This window comes from Siphateles boraxobius, unplaced genomic scaffold (assembly GCF_051911475.1).
Source record: "Siphateles boraxobius isolate OS27281-9 unplaced genomic scaffold, OSU_SipBor_1 5, whole genome shotgun sequence".
In the NCBI taxonomy this organism is placed as follows: Eukaryota; Metazoa; Chordata; class Actinopteri; order Cypriniformes; family Leuciscidae; genus Siphateles; species Siphateles boraxobius.
The window spans coordinates 34,542,501-34,560,813 of NW_027509141.1; the positions used below are offsets into that span (position 1 = coordinate 34,542,501).

At 33.2% G+C, this 18,313-nt stretch overlaps 1 protein-coding gene across 6 annotated transcripts in view; it reads right to left on the reverse strand.

Moving 5' to 3' along the window:
- The window catches only part of megf6b (multiple EGF-like-domains 6b), a 70,128-nt gene that overhangs the window by 33,028 nt on the left and 18,787 nt on the right, over window positions 1-18,313 (reverse strand). For all 6 annotated transcript variants that reach the window (XM_077204138.1, XM_077204136.1, XM_077204140.1 and 3 more), the window contains one exon: window positions 6-128. Coding sequence is in view for 4 of the 6 variants with exons in the window: in XM_077204136.1 (XP_077060251.1) it covers window positions 6-128 (123 nt within the window). In the remaining 2 variants the exon portion in view is untranslated. The remainder of the gene's footprint in view (window positions 1-5; window positions 129-18,313) is intronic.

Below are 18,313 nucleotides of genomic sequence, written 5' to 3' on the forward strand. Positions count from 1 at the left end.
CTCACCCTGACAGGTCCTGCCGTCCTCCTTGAGCTCTTGACCTGCGGGACACTTACAGTAGAAGCTGCCGATAGTGTTACAGCACAGAGCTTCACACCCGCCATTGGTCTCCTCACACTCGTTCACGTCTGACAGTGGGAGAGACCAAACACACATTACAGTCTGAAATACAGATGCGGATGCATTACAGATGTTTACGATTAGGAGACATTTGAACGCATTCATACAGACCAGTAATGAAACTTCACCTCTCTGCAATATGACAGGATTGTTTGTTAAATCAAGCATCAAATTGCAAAAAAAAAAAATTGCATGCTGTTTCCAGAAAATGTACAAATCTAGAATTATTTGTAATAATAGTATCAACCTTTTTATATAGGGACCGGATGCATAGAAGATTTACAAACTCACTGCATAGGTCATCTGAGGTCTCAACAAGCGCTTATTGCTGGAAATGTATTGCCAAACTAAAACATAATATCTTGTTTCCATGCAGTTTTCCATCTCAAAAACAACCTAACATAATCGGAATAAAAAGAGATTTTGTCCATAACAGTCTGCTGCCAATGAGTAAATCATGTGTGTAATTAAAGACACATTTAGCTGTTCTTCACTGTAACTGAATTTGACAATAATGTTTTTTTGATTGTTTAGTTGAAGCTACTGAAAACTGGACCACTGGTTGAGTTTTCATTGGAAAGTGCTCATGAGAAAGTTGTCCCTTTGGCCGCTTTTCAGTTTCCATATCTTTTAACTTAATGAGCATATTGATGCTTGTAATGTCAGAAGGTTTGATGCATTTTGGGTATGATAAAATACAAGTACTATACAAGTATTACAGACAAAGATTCTCCTTCAAAATGTGGTCCAAAAAAGTAGTAAGAGCAGAAAGTGCTTTCTCTCCATGTTTATCAAAACTGCTTCTTTTTCCAGTGGACACAAATCATCTGAATGAGATGGTGAGGGATGTTTCGGCATTTAATTGGCACAGTCACTGACCTCAAACCATGTAAGTTCATCAAAAAAGGGGAACAAAACTGCTGAAAAGTTGTGTCCTTCAACAGGCCAACCAGCCACACAGCGAGAGGTTTTACCATTCATTCAGGTTTCAGTGCAGATGTTTAACACACATCCAGCTCTCACACTCAAACACATGGAGATGTTTATGAGAAAATTGGTTTGTCGGTTTCCCAAAACATTATTTCAATAAAGCCCTCGTCACAACAAATTGGCCCCTGAAGAGCCGAGCGATGTGTGCAGGAGGAGGGAATTCAACATAATGAAGGAGTGAATTGAATTCCTGCCGGACGTGATCACACCTTTACACATGTACACAACACAACAGTAAAATCTGCTAAATATGTTATAGTTTGCTGTGCAAAGGTAGAAATGCAATGCTTTACAAGTACAATTCAAAATAGAAGTTAATGCATTATGGAAATAAAGACTGGGCTATGATCTACACCACACCTCTATGAAACCTCGTACCTCCAAAAACCCTACTTTTCAGGAAATGGGAAAAACACGGTATTTAAAAAATAATGTGTCATGGTCATGTTGACACTGTGGCTTATATGTGGTCATACATTTGATTAAATTTTACTGAAATCAAGCTAAATTTTGGTGAAATCCAGACATACATGTGACAGTTTGAGGATCCAATGGAGTTACTCGGTTTAGTCTTTTTTAAGAATACTTTTCATTTGTTAGATATTTGCGAAATCCACAGACAGACGTAAACGGTGACCAGTAGTAATGATTTACGAAAGAAAATTTTTTTTACCAAAAATGGAGATAAAATGTTTCCGGCCAACAGCCATGAAATACTTTATTTATCATGAGTTAACAATGAAAAATATTTTTACAAAAATTACATCCCTCACTATTAGAAATAAACTACTGAAAAAAATAGTATTGTAAGTTCAAAGTGTTAATTACTAAACTTAATGATTAGTAATGAGAACAAAACACATTATTGCATTTAAAAAAATAACTTTTTCTTTGCATTTTTTATCTTTTCTAACTTTCTTTATAAACCTGGCATTGTATATAAGTAATATTGTTAGCTCTATGATGAATTGCTTTTCTTCCTGTTTTGTGTCTTCAAATGCATAAAAATATATATAAAATATTTAAACAAAAACATATTTTGAAAAAGTTATTATTTTTATTATTATATTATTGTATTAATATAATTAAACACATTTTTAAAAATTAATATTAACTTAATTGATAACTTAATTTTAATGTAAAATTTAGAAATGAACAATAACCAATAAATACAGTAGAAGATTTGTTAATCGTTTATGTATTGTATTAACTAATGGCTAACTAACAACCAATAGTGTAAAGTGTTAAAGCTTCAGTGTTCAATCCTGCAAAACATAAATTATGTCCGATACTTTCCATTATTACAACCATGAGAATAAAATGAGTGACAGATCAGTAGTTCATAACGTCAACCTTCACATATATTCATCTACATCCAGACTGTAACATCAACAAGGAAACGGAGACGAACAACATTCCTTCACTGAGAGGTCATGACCCCTGCCACAGACCTGCAGGGAGACGGGTGTTACCGGCGGTGTGCAGGGGCAGTGAGGTCAGGGGTCAGGGGTCATATCCACATAATGAAGTCTGGCAAGTATTATGAGCACTGTGTAACATACACTGAAAATGAACTAATTAATCCCAAAAAACTGAAAACTTGCTCAAACTAAAGCACAAAAACAGCTAATTTAGAAACCATCACAGTATTCATCTCTGAATATTCACTTCATAATCATATGACCGATAACTTTTATATAAATCAACACCTCCTCCATGGCTAACACTACTGCTACTAATGTCCCCTTTTTCAGCAGTGTCCCCATTTTGTCCATTCATTTTTCCCATAGGAATATTTAAAAAGTTTTCCATTAAAGCATTATAAGCCATGAACCAAGCCAATCAGCTACGAGGAAAAACACAACACTACAAACTTTGATTTGAAGCAAAAAAGTTTTTGAAAATCAGACAGAAAGACCAAGCTACAAGACTGTGAACTTAACAGCTTTAATGAGGGAAAGAACTAAATGGAATCAAATTAAAAATGGAGAAATATAAAACTACCCATTTACAAATGTTGATTATATATATATATATATATATATATATATATATATATATATATATATATATATATATATATATATATATATATATATAAAATTTCAGTATTTTGAGAGCGTAGAGAAATTGACTCGATTACGTCATTCGCAGTGCTAAATGGGAGTGGGCGGAGCTATCGAGCTATTTTGGCACTTATTGCTGGTTTCGACTCTGATTGGTTTATTTTTCTGCACAGCATCATGGCTAATGTAGTTTTCACCAGGAATTCCACCATTAAACACAATCATTTTAAAACTAAGTTGAAATAATGCGGGCTGATGGATTCAACAGAAGCAAATACCATCGATTAACAACCTCGTAGCTCACAGTCGGTCTGTCTTTAAAGGATAACAAGTTGTCGCTCACAATCGATTTCGCTATGGGCAAAATGAATGGAGTTTTTCGGAAGCCGGCTGTTGCAAAGAGGTTAGCCAATCACAACAGACATCATTTACATATTAAATATACTTGCCTGCCTATTTCTGAGGCTCAGAGAGGGTGAAAATCCTCATGAAAAACTAAATCATGACAAGAAATATTGACTTGCATTACATTTTTAGTTACATCATTTATTTAAAATTAATTAAATTTAATTAAATGGAATTTTAACTGTAACTTTTCTCACATTCTGTATTTTCATTGCATTACATTTAAGTGTATTTCCATTTGTACTTTTCTCTGTTGTATTTCAAAAAGATTTTTTCCTTTCCATTTCCCCATTTTTTTTCAACTGTACAAGACATGATTTTATCTTAGAAATTAAATTTCATCCTTCCGTTCTTCTAGAGCATAACTTTCAGATGCAGTTTGTGCTGAGACAATGTGATGTTTAAATTTTGTTCTCGGTTTTGCACAATGTGAATTGTCTTGATAGAAAACTGGCAGGGATCTTGATGTTGTGGGTTCAATGATGTTGGCGGGTTCAGACACGAAAAGAACTGACATCACAAACACAGACCATAAACAAAGAGCCAGCTGATGTTGAAATTGATTTTCATCAAATTCTTACTCTTATCAATAATCTTTGTGTTTATATTTCATAGCTACAGACTGTAGTGAAGTGTGTTTTTAAGCAAAAAACACACTTGCATGGAAGCCAAGCTGAAAGAGTAAACAATGACAATTTTCATTTTAACTATATATACTGTATTTAAAAATGTGCAACCTCTGCAGGAAAATAATTCATACGGAATGTTTCTGGTTCTGTAAGTAATAAATCTATTATCCCAAACACACACAGACGTGCAAATATGCACACATAACACGCATAAAACATGATATATGTTTTACAGCCCATAACATCCAGTGCTTGAGAAAATCTGTTTAACCTCTGGTCGGTGCCTTTGCCATATGTTCAGATCTATGTGAATCTAACACACACAAACCACCTGTCAGAACCACTAAATCTATGCCAAAAGTACAGCATTTCTTTTATACTCGTGTTTTTAAACATGCTTATGCACTGTTTCTGAAGAACGAACATCAAAATTAAAACTATGCAACAGGAAAAACGCATTTATTGTTGACATTGCATCAGACCACCAGCAATCGTTCAGAGCCTTTTATGGGTCAAACTGTGTGACTCTCTGAGAGATTTGTGTGTTTGCATTCCAGATGTGCATTGTGTGACTTCCGCTCATTGAGTCTGTAGTGTGTTTCTGTGTAGACAGGGGTCCGTAGCGTAGATTGGCACAGCTGGTGGATCCTACGGGTCACACGGAGCCAAAGAAAACCATCCGGATAGCATCATAGGGTCACCAACAGCACAAAGATACAGCCGTCCAGCACATAAATACACTCATCAGGGAAGGCATGAAGCTTCTGGCTCAAAATCATCTGGAATTAAAGGACGGTCTTCCCTTTTTTTATGCATTTACAGATAATTAACAATGATTCAGCAATAAAAAGCTCTGCATAGCACAAACAGCGGGAGTTCTTCTCTATATCAGTGTCAGTGTTTCTGAACTCCCTGAAACGCCTCCATTGCAGTCTTGAGTTTTCTTCCGGGAACAAACGTGTCACCATATTACTCATTTAAATAATTAATACGCAGAATAAAGGGGCGGGGCCTGGTTGAGTTAGTCAGTAGTGTGTTAAACTGGTGGTTATGGTAAGGGGCGGGACATTTCCCAAACACACTCGAAGCGCTTGACCAATAACAACACACTGCTCCAGCCGACCAATCAGAGCACAGTGTGCTTTCCAGAAGGAGGGGCTTCATAGAGACGGGAACTAAACTGAGTGTTACAGACTGGGAAGAGAGGAGCCGCAACAATGGGGAATATGAGGAAAATAATGTTTTTTATGAACATTCAAGCATGAAAAACTGTTCTATAGAGCCCAAAAACAAAATCAAGACTTTGTAAAATGACATACTATGGTATCTTTAAATTGATCAAAAAGGCTTTTAAGACTTTCAAAGGCATTTATAATGTTACAAATGATTTCTATTTCATATTTAAACTTCTATTCATCAAAGAATCCTGGGAAAAATATTTTTTACAGCTATTTTAGCTATTACACTTTTTTATTTGAAGTTTTTAATTTTTATTTTAAATTGTAATAATATCTCATAATAGTATTGTTTTTACTGTATTTTATAAGTTCCTTTAAAGTAACACCAACTGTAATTCCAATCACTTAGTAAAGTAATTCACAAAAACAAAACAAAAAAAAATGTCAAATCATTCATGCCTGGAGCACAATCAGACTAGAAAAAAATATATGTTTAAGTTTAAAACTTACTGCAGGGATTTTGTTCAAATATTCTAACCCCGAATATGAGAAACAGCAAGACTGATATTCACCATCATAAAGACTAGTGTTCTGTGTCTGTGCAAAAAACAAATCTCAGCAATACAGAGCTCTGCAGTCCTGATTTATTTCTCACAATGACAAACTGATGAACAAACAAAAGGTAAGAAGAAAAATCAGGTGCGTCATCCATCATCATTGACACTGTAGAGAACACACACTGCCCCCTGCTGTCTACATAGTGCACTTAAAAGAAGCCTGCAGACAAAGAGGGCCACAGTACAAGACTTATGATATACTGCAGCCACACATAATCTATAACAACTGCCACTGTCATAACCAATCTCTCTAAACATAACAATCTACCACATCTGCTCACATGCATCAATAAGTGGGAGGCTCACTTATCTAATGTCCATTTAAAGATGGATCTCTTTAGACAAAGAATGTCAAAATTGTATAAACACTTCATGTAACTGAACCGTACAGTCCAAAAGCACATTTTAAAACCATGCAAAGAATTTATAAAATGACTTATGGGACGGTATACAGCTGTTTTCTTCAAGTGTAGAGCAGATTGCAAAGATGACCCTCTCTAACACCAATGCATTCAAAATAACACGCAAATAAACCCGTCAGAGTTCCCCGTGCATGCATTACTTTGATTCATCTCCTTCTGATAACAACAACAGAACATATTAATGACATGCAGATATCAAAGCATAACTTACCAACTAATAACAGATCTGTGCAGACGGCCTCCAGCGCCGACCGCACGTTTATTTAAAGCAGAATGAATAAACTACAGCATCTCTGTTCTCTCGACCAAATAAAACTCCTGCTGTGAATCTGTATCAGAGACTTTTACAGCTAATCATTTGTGTTTATCCTCAAACATCTGCAGCTGCTCTGCTGAGACTTAAATAAATGAACGTGGCTGTGTAAATGAATCTATAGTTGATAGTGTCATTTGATTTGTGGTACAAGCACATGGAATCTGGTAAACTTGCAAAGCCTTGGCCAAGTATTCGTGTCTGTGTACTTGTATAAAAGATATTTCTGGTCTTAATGTGACCACATCTGTACACAGACTCGCGCGCACGCACACACACACACACACACACACACACACACACACACACACACACACACACACACACACACACACACACACACACACACACACACACACACACACACACACACACACACACACACACACACACACACACACACACACACACACACACACACACACACACACACACACGCACGACTAACATCTGACAGGCAGCCTTGGATGTAGAACCAACAATTATCTACTTTATGATGTTTTAATTAAAAGCTTTTTTCAGCAGTTCTGGGGCTGTGGGGTGAAATGAAATGTTACTAGAGAAAGGAAACATAATAAAAAAAAATTAATGAATGAATAGAAAAATATATAGAAACAAATAAATGAATAAATTAATTAATTAATTAGAATAAAATTAAAATTAAAATAAAAATTAAAATAATAAAAATAATAATTAATTGATTAATGAATTAATATGAATGAATTAATAAAAAACGATAACAAATAGAAAAATACATTAATTAATTAAATTAAATTAATTGTTTTTTTTATTAAATTAATTAAATTAATTAAATGAAATGTTAAATTTAATTAATTAAATTAATTAAATTAATTAAATTAAATGAATTGTTTTTTTATTAAATTAATTAAATTAATTAAATGAAATGTTACTAGAGAAAGGAAACATAATAAAAAAAACATTATAAAAAAAATTAATGAATGAATAGAAAAATATATAGAAACAAATAAATGAATAAATTAATTAATTAATTAGAATAAAAAAATTATTAAAAAAATTAAAATAATAAAAATAATAATTAATTGATTAATGAATTAATATGAATGAATTAATAAAAAACGATAACAAATAGAAAAATACATTAATTAATTAAATAATAAATCAATTAATAAATGAATAAGAATACATTTATAAACTAATAAATTATTAAATAAATAAATTAAACAAATACAAATAAATAAATAAATAAACAAATAAATAAACAAATAAACAAATAAAGACAGCAATGAGATTACATGGAGAGCAAAAAACAACCTTAGCTTACATCTTATGCTTCTCAGATGTTTCTCCTGAGAAAAAGACCCCAGTAATCTCACATGTGTCTCCTGTACAGTTTCAGAAGAAATCTCAATAATGTCTCAAACTGTGCTCAGATTTGCCAAGATACCAATATCTGTAAACATGATCTCAAACATTTCTCATCAAAATGCTTCCATAAGCAAGTTTTCTGAGCTGCTCTCCACATTCATTTTCTAACTGTAAAGTCTTACTGTATGTCAGCAATCATCTCATTTTTGTCAATTTCGTTTGGCAGACAAAGACTCCAGTGCAATATTTAATTCCTATTTTAAATATTTACCATCATGTACTTAGCAAAAGAAACTTGAGTATGTCATCTATCCATACAAAGAATGATGGATTATACAAATACTATCTCGGAGCGATTATTTTATAAACTCTCAAAATCACTAAACCTTTCCAGAGAATTTTTTGCTAGACAAAAACCATTCAAATTCCTCGCATATCAGTCTTTGAAACAGCTGTGTTTTGTTTTTACACAATTCTTCTTCCCAAGGTGTGTGTTGACAAGACACGTTCAACTGTGAGTTTTTCTGAAAACTCTGAACAGACACTTTGAGGACAGACAGAATTCGACACAAAAAGTCCTGTTCAGATTATTTCCAGCCTTTTGGAGCAACTATAAGTCAAGTCACATTTATTTATAGCGCTTCTTACAATACAGACTGTTTAAAAGCAGCTTTACAGAGATAACAAGAAAATAATGCACAAAAGTTTGTTTCCAGAAAAAAATCGTCACAGTCCAGCTTAAGTAAGTTCAGTGATGTTTCATTATTGTTTTAAAAAAAGTTATTAATTTAGTTCATGTATATATAACCGCTCTGGAGTAAACCGTGATGTCATCGTCCAGCTCAGTTCAGTTCTTGTATAATAGTGTCAATGCAGGCAGATCAATATTATTGTTGAATATTAAATCAAATGTTAAATTTAATGTCCCCAACTAAACAAGCCAAGCTAATGGCAACAAAGGTGTTTAGACCTCTGAAAGTTTTCAACATGATGTTTCAGGGGTCTAAACACCCTTTATAGCGGCTCAAAAGTGTCCAAAACGCTGTAAATAATCAGAAAATGACTTTTTAAGAAGTCCAAACACCCTTTATAGAGGCTCAAACGCACTCTGAGCACATCTATGGAAATGTTCCTTTGGTTAAGGAATCTTATGACACTCAGAATTTGTGTCAGTTCTGTTAATGATGCTTTGACATTTTTCAAACTTAATTAGACGACCTCCTGGCCCTGTCAACCCGGTGGATCAGGCTTTGTGCATTGATGTGTGTGTGTTTGTGTGAAACGTGTGGTCAAATCAGCACTGATTGTACACACACTTGTGCGAGAGAGTGAATTTCCCGCCAGCCGCGTCTCAGTTGGATGCCCAGCGCATTCGTGAGAGACTTAACAGAGGATGGTTTGAAAAGACTGAGCTCAACCAGACACATCCCTGTTCTTCTTGCTCGGGGTCTCTAATGGTCTCTGGCTGGGTTGATGTCTTTTCAAAGCAGCTCAAAAAAAAACGTTGACATCCAGACAAAAGATTTGTTTTCGTTTGCTCTCAATCCCGTCTGGTTTACAAAGCTCCAGAATATGTTTCCCAAACCCCGCCGGGCTGATCTTTAACCTGCGCTGTGCTCTGCATCTGAGGGATACCTGTTCAGGCCTGCCGGACTCGGGAATGTTGTGTTGGAGCCCGCAGGGATACCAGGAATGTCCAAATTACTGCCTAATTTCTGCATGAGCTACTCGGTGTACGTGGATCAGGCGAGTTAAATATGACCAGGGAATGTGCAAAGTGACTCGCTGTTTACTTTGCTATAGAATATATATCAGGGCTGTCGATTTAATGAATTAGTTATGGGAAAAAATAAAGTGCTATAATTATTAAAGCGTGTAACGCAGCCGCCTCGCCCAAGACCTAATCATGTCATCTACATTTCATATTGTTGATGAACATGAAGAATATAGAATGCAGTTAGAATTACACTGAAATTCAAGATATCAGGGGGGAAAATCTCATATTTTTATCATGATATAGTTAAGCGACATCACACGAGTGCTGTTTTTGTGATGTTGTAAAAGTGATATTGATTTATACAACAGCTCAATAAATAAGAATTTTTCTTAGTGGTATTTATCGCCAGTTTATCAGGAAGTGACGATTTTGTTCTCTTCGAATAAACAGTGCTTTATTCGCAAATGTAATTGGCAAATGTCACATAAGTGAAATTCGCAACTTTGGATGTAAACATAGCTAATGGCTTTGACTGGACTCGGGAGAGTAATGCAGGTGCAGATCAAGGTCATCGCAGGAGTGTGTGTGTAAGAAGTGCTGTGATCACATCTCAACCTGTCAGAGTTTCCTCTAGGCTACAGTCTTCACGACACACAGTCTGCTGATACACTCAAACATCACATGTCATGTCTCACGGAGAATATAAACTGTGATCAGATATTAAACATGTTACCTTCCTACTGCATATACTTATATTAAACATATTAACTGCATATACTTATATTAAACATATTAACTGTATATACTGATATTAAACATATTAACTGCATATACTGCATATTAAACATATTAACTGCATATACTGATATTAAACATATTAACTGCATATACTGCATATTAAACATATTAATTGCATATACTGCATATTAAACATTAATTGCATATACTGCATATTAAACATATTAATTGCATATACTGATATTAAACATATTAACTGCATATACTGCATATTAAACATATTAATTGCATATACTGCATATTAAACATTAATTGCATATACTGCATATTAAACATATTAATTGCATATACTGATATTAAACATATTAACTGCATATACTGCATATTAAACATATTAATTGCATATACTGATATTAAACATATTAATTGCATATGCTGATATTAAACACATTAACTGCATATACTGATATTAAACATATTAACTGCATATACTGATATTAAACATATTAACTGCATATACTGATATTAAACATATTAATTGCATATACTGCATATTAAACACATTAACTGCATATACTGCACATTAAACATATTAACTGCATATACTGATATTAAACATATTAATTGCATATACTGCATATTAACTGCATATACTGCATATTAAACATATTAACTGCATATACTGATATTAAACATATTAATTGCATATACTGCATATTAAACATATTAACTGCATATACTGATATTAAACATATTAACTGCATATACTGATATTAAACATATTAATTGCATATACTGATATTAAACATATTAACTGCATATACTGATATTAAACATATTAATTGCATATACTGCATATTAAACATATTAACTGCATATACTGATATTAAACATATTAATTGCATATACTGCATATTAAACATATTAACTGCATATACTGATATAAAACATATTAACTGCATATACTGATATTAAACATATTAACTGCATATACTGATATTAAACATATTAATTGCATATACTGCATATTAAACATATTAACTGCATGTACTGATATTAAACATATTAACTGCATATACTGATATTAAACATATTAACTGCATATACTGCATATTAAACATATTAACTGCATATACTGCATATTAAACATATTAACTGCATATACTGATATTAAACATATTAACTGCATATACTGATATTAAACATATTAACTGCATATACTGCATATTAAACATATTAACTGCATATACTGCATATTAAACATATTAACTGCATATACTGCATATTAAACATATTAACTGCATATACTGATATTAAACATATTAACTGCATATACTGCATATTAAACATATTAACTGCATATACTGCATATTAAACACATTAACTGCATATACTGATATTAAACATATTAACTGCATATACTGCATATTAAACATATTAACTGCATATACTGCATATTAAACATATTAACTGCATATACTGATATTAAACATATTAACTGCATATACTGCATATTAAACATATTAACTGCATATACTGCATATTAAACATATTAACTGCATGTACTGATATTAAACACATTAACTGCATATACTGCATATTAAACATATTAACTGCATATACTGATATTAAACATATTAACTGCATATACTGATATTAAACATATTAACTGCATATACTGCATATTAAACATATTAACTGCATATACTGCATATTAAACATATTAACTGCATATACTGCATATTAAACATATTAACTGCATGTACTGATATTAAACACATTAATTGCATATACTGATATTAAACATATTAACTGCATATACTGATATTAAACACATTAACTGCATATACTGCATATTAAACATATTAACTGCATATACTTATATTAAACATATTAACTGCATATACTGCATATTAAACATATTAACTGCATATACTGCATATTAAACATATTAACTGCATATACTGCATATTAAACATATTAACTGCATGTACTGATATTAAACACATTAACTGCATATACTTATATTAAACATATTAACTGCATGTACTGATATTAAACATATTAACTGCATATACTGATATTAAACATATTAACTACATATTAAACATATCAACTGCATATACTGATATTAAACATATTAACTGCATATACTGATATTAAACATATTAAATGCAAATACTTAAAGTTAACGAAATCAAAATGGACTCTAAGTAGTCTTATTGTGAGTGATTTATCAGTGCATATTATTATTTACCCCACACAAAAATGGCATCTACACACGTTCACCAAAAAGCCATCACTATTTAGGCATTAATTACAAAAATAATTCTTCAACTAAAGGAAATGTCAACTTTTCATAATCCAGTCAATTCCTGATGCATAAAACCAAACCCCATGCTACTTTTTTTCCTTATTTCCTCACTTTATAACATCCCATTAAAAAGGTAACATGGGTAACATGAATGCCATTTTGTGTTTAAACTGAGAAAGTACACTCAAAATAAGATTCCTAAGGCATAAATATTGTTTTGGTGTCCTGCATCACAGACTGAAAGCTCTCTAGTAAAGACAGCTGGATCTCACACTAATCGTGCTTCTCAAACGTCTGTCAACTTCAGGTCTTCATGCACTAGATGTCAGGGACCCAGAGTGACCATGATGAAGCTTTCATCAGATCCAACGCAGTTCTGGAATTTCAGCTCAATATGGAAAGATTAAGGAATCAAACTCCAGTACGAGAAACACACAAACACGATTAAGAAAACTCATTCTGACTGAAGGTTTTCAGCACCAGGAAACTTTAAAGACCCAGGCTATATATTCTATCCTGGCAGCAAAATAAGGAAACAAACAGGAAGAAGCCAGACAGGAAACAGGGATTGTGGGATTATCCAGAGGCAGGTTTACAGTGGCAGTAATGAGAGAGTCACACTGGCCTCTCTGATACCAGTCCTGAGTTATTTTAAAGGGGTCCTATTATGCTTTGATTCATTTTCAGCTTTCTTTAGTGTGTAATGCTGCATTTTGAGTTTGAAAAAGCTCTGCAAAGTTACAAAGCACAAAGTCCCTCCAGCAGAAGTTATTCTCTATATCAGTGTCAGTGTTTCTCCATAGTCTTGAGTTTTCTTCCAGGAACAAACACGTCACAATATTCCTCATTTAAATGATTAATACGCAGAATAAAGGGGCGGGGCCTTGTTGAGTTAGTCAGTAGTGTGTTAAACTGGTGGTTATGGTAAGGGGCGGGACATTTCCCAAACACACTCGAAGCGCTCGATCAATCACAACACACTGCTCCAGCCGACCAAGTAGAGTCTACTTTAGAGCACAGTGTGCTTTTCAGAAGGAGGGGCTTCATAGAGACAGGAACTAAACTGAGTGTTACTGACAGACTGGGAAAAGAGGAGCCGCAACAATGGAGATTATGGGGAAAATAATATTGTGGCGAACAGGACGGCCGAGGGACATGAGAGAATGATGCGAGGCCGGTGGTGCGATTGCTAATGAGCAACACCTGTGAAGCACACCGGTCTCGCATCTCTGACGGAGGAGCGGAAGCATAAAGGAGGAGTGACGACGTTGATGATCGAGAGAGGAACAGGCCTGTGTTTTAGTTTTTGAATTTGTGTTTTATTTTAGCCAGCAGTTGTCCGCGAGGGGCTGCTGGCAGTTCTTTATGTTTATTTTCGGTAGCCAGCAGTCGTCCGCGAGGGGCTGCTGGCGGTATTTTGGTTTGTTTGTTTTATTTTAAATAAAGTTTATTTGATTGTTCAGCAGTTCCCGCCTCCTTCTTCCCTGAAAATTGCAACAAATATGTTTTTGAATATTCAAACATATATACCCATTCTTGATGGCTCAAAAACTTAATAAAGACTTTGAAAAGTGGCATAATAGGTCGTCTTTAATGTTTTTTTCTTTAAAAGACCAAAGCTGCTTACCTAGGTTAAGGAAACACAACCAGAAAGAAGAAAAGACAAAGTGTCAGATGAAATGATGGGGACAAATTATTGAACCAGAAAACAGACAGAATGTATATATAAAAGGTTATTACCCTTATTTCAGGCCAAAATCAGAAAATTTAAATAAGATGTTACAGTATGTACGTTAGATTACGAAAATCAGGCCTTTTCAGGGGGTTTTCATTACATTATTTTAATGACAATTTATTTATTTTCCCATTTTTCATTATTACAATTACAATTCTTCTTAATAGTAATTCTTAATACATGATCATTGTAATAGAACAATGAAACTATCAAAAAAAATGCAAGATTATTTGCATTATCAGAATTCAATAAAAATGTTATTAATTGTCTTGAAACATTTCAAGGCAAGGAAAAATATAATTTACTTGTCCCATCTATATTTAGATTTTAGGTTGAAATAAGAACTAAACTTGACAGGTTTCATGAGATTGACCCTTAAAGTGACCCAAAAATAAAAACGTAAAAAAGTTAAAGTGACATAATTATCACAGTTTTTCAGTTTAAGAATGAGAAAGATATTTTTTTAAAAAGTGGAAGAGGGAAACTTATAATGACAGACTGTGAGAAACTGCAGGCGTATCAGTGCGATCTATTCCCGCTCTCCTCTATTGTCCTGCTGTGGCCGTTTCACCCGTGGAGAATTTTCCAGGTCATGGAACGCTGCACACTAAACAGACTTTTTAATAACGGATAATTCCTTGCAACACACAATGTGGCAAATGCGACGGGAATATCAATGAGTCAGTCAGTCTGCTTAATGGTGGATTTTCCATTGGAATTATGCAGTGTGACATAATTACATTACATGTGCTGAAAAGGACTCAGGGAAGCGTTCAAATGTTCCCAGATCTCCGGAAAAGGCAGCTCAAACAGATGTGCAATGACTGGAAAAACTGGAAAAAAGGATAAAACATGTGACCGCGAGTGGCAGACGAACGTCTCTGACGAACTGTCAACTTGACGTCAAATTTCAGGCAATGTTGTTTTTTAACCAGCACGATGAATCTACTCTGCCAACTATGTTTGAGTGATATTTCACAGATCCATCGGCCGAATTACACACCAATCCTGATGAAATAGAGCATTTGCAATGTTAAACACATGTTTTACAGATAGGAGAGTGTCGTGACCATGGAGAAACTGTAGCTCATTTATCGTAAAGCCGTGTGGATGAGTTACTACTACAACTACAGGCCTGGTAACATGGATCAGGTCAAGCTGAGTTTTAGCAGTTATGTTCAGTAAACTAGAGCACAACCAAAACCAAAACCATTTAAAATGCATTTGAATCATGAAATTGTTTCACAGGTTTAAACAGAAGTTTTAAAGATTTAAACAGAAGTTGTGACGCGTGTAAACTTCTAGTTTTCATTCAGTCTTTAAAAACCTTTACATTATTGTGGCGTAAAAAGTCCTGCGGCCACAACTTCACCGTCGTGTTTTACATTCCATAAACCAGGAGGAGCCTGAGGACATTTTTATCTGGAGAAAAAGCACAAAGGTGACTGCCCTTGAGATAATGGCCCAATAAACGAACTTAAATAAAGCTCAGCACACAGGATGTGAAAGGAGAAATTAGCTGAGCAATTCACTTGGATTATAGATATAATTTATGTCCACTTTAATAGCCTTAAGACGGGCTGATTAATGAAGCATGCAAAGCAACGGCAGTGAACCGTAAAGTTGAGTCGGGTCAGAAAGGCAAAACTTGCTCATTCCTACAGAATATCAGTACGGTGTACTGGAGAGTAACAAACTAAAACTACTAACTTACAGTAACTACAGAGTTCTACTATGTGGCACTGTTCTTTTTACCCAAATATGTTTTGTTAAAGTAACACACATATATTTCTTTTACCACCAAAACACTATTGTATTGCGTTTAATTAACTTAACCTGTATAATTTTCCACTTTACTTAATGATCAATCGTTAAACTAATGTAAAGGGTTTAATTTCGCGATAAAAAAAAAACCTGGATGTGACAATTTCCAATGTATTAGATGAAGATGGAGTGTGAAGAAAGTAGCAAGGTGCATGTCCTCAGAGAATATATAAAGTTAATCTAAAAGGCTAAGTCTTTAATTTATGTGAGTATTTCAGAAAATTTGTTCTGGAATGCTTTAAATATAGTTCAATGAAAAAAAAATGTGTCTGCTTGTTCAAATTGCTTCAAATGAGCTTAAGCAACACAATTGCTGTACATTTTGTCCAAACTTAATTTGATTGTGTTCAATCTGTATGTTAAATATGTTAAATTAAAAGTTTACTTAATCCGTTTGTGTTGGATTACATGAATGATTTGTGTTGCATTAACTGAAACTGGGCGGTGCTTGTTAGTTCCCAGAATGCTTTGCATATAGCTGAATTAAGACAGAATAAATGTTGAAATGAAGTGTTATTTTATGTGTTTTTTAGAAAATGAGGAAACGGGAAGACTTTAGTGTGTAATTGTGTGTAATGTTCAATTACATTGCAATTATTAGAAAAAATTAAATTACAGTGGGTTACCATTGTGGAGAAGAGTATGTGGTGGCTAATTCATACAATTATGTGTCTTAGGATGTGGACTGATTCAAATAGGTTTACTCTTGTTGCTGAAAGAGCATATAAATCTTAGCATTTAGTATGTTAATAAGTGCTATTATTAACTAATAGATAACTATAGTCTATTAATTCATTAGAGAAATCATGTAAATCCTACATACATTTATTTTTCAGCGCAGTTTTAAATAAACTAAAGCATGTTCACTAAACTTAACCAGTTTAAGTTACAGGGAAGCAATTCCATTGATTTGTTTGGACTCATTCAGTTGAGTTGTCACAACACAAGGAGCTTTCATAGATTCAAAAAATGTCATTAACATTAATACAAAATAATTTACTTATGTGAAACCACTGTCCATAATTGAATTAAGTTAGTTTAAAGAGTGTTTTTTTGAGTGCATATAGCTTTGGGAAGTCCAGTTCATTTGTGTGATTCAGTTCATTCGGATGGTGCAAATCAACTGATTTAAAATGGAGTCGATAGGCTTCATTCATGAAACATTAGCAGAATAAATTGGTGTAAAGGATTTGTTGCACGCAATTAAATGTCGTTATTTATTTAATAACAGAATTTACCCCAAAAATAATTCTGCTCATGATACATGTTTTACAGATTCTCACTCAAATATGTGAGGAATAATTCAAATACTCACTGATTTCAAATTATTTAGCAACTTAAAGTTATAATTGGCTGTATACAGACAAACACAATAATATAGTTTAAAGTTTCATTTTTGTGAGGAAAGTTTTACCAGTGTAACACAATTTAATTTCAAATTTAAAAATCACTGTACGATTAAAATTATTTTTTTAAATCCATGAATCAGTGTTATTTTATTATAATTGAGATATATTCGTTTTTATTAATATTTTATATTGGTTTTATTTTTATATTTTCATTGTAATTTTCAAAGTTTTTAGGTCTATATTTTTTATTTAAAATCAGTTGTCCTTTTAGTTATTTTTATTACATTAAGTTAAATGAAAATGAGAAATGTTGCTTTGGCAACTAGCTGAATAAACTATAATTTTTTTTTCAATTTCATTTACTTTAAGTCTCTTTACAGTTTTAGTTTTAGTTGACTACAATAACCCTGCCATGCACAAAATAAATAAAAATGAAAAACATGGAACAAACAAAAAGACGATTCCTTCATGTTTTCAGCATCATGACGATATATATACACCGTCTAAATTATTCATAAACTTTTGCCTCTGTAAAGATAACTCAGATAA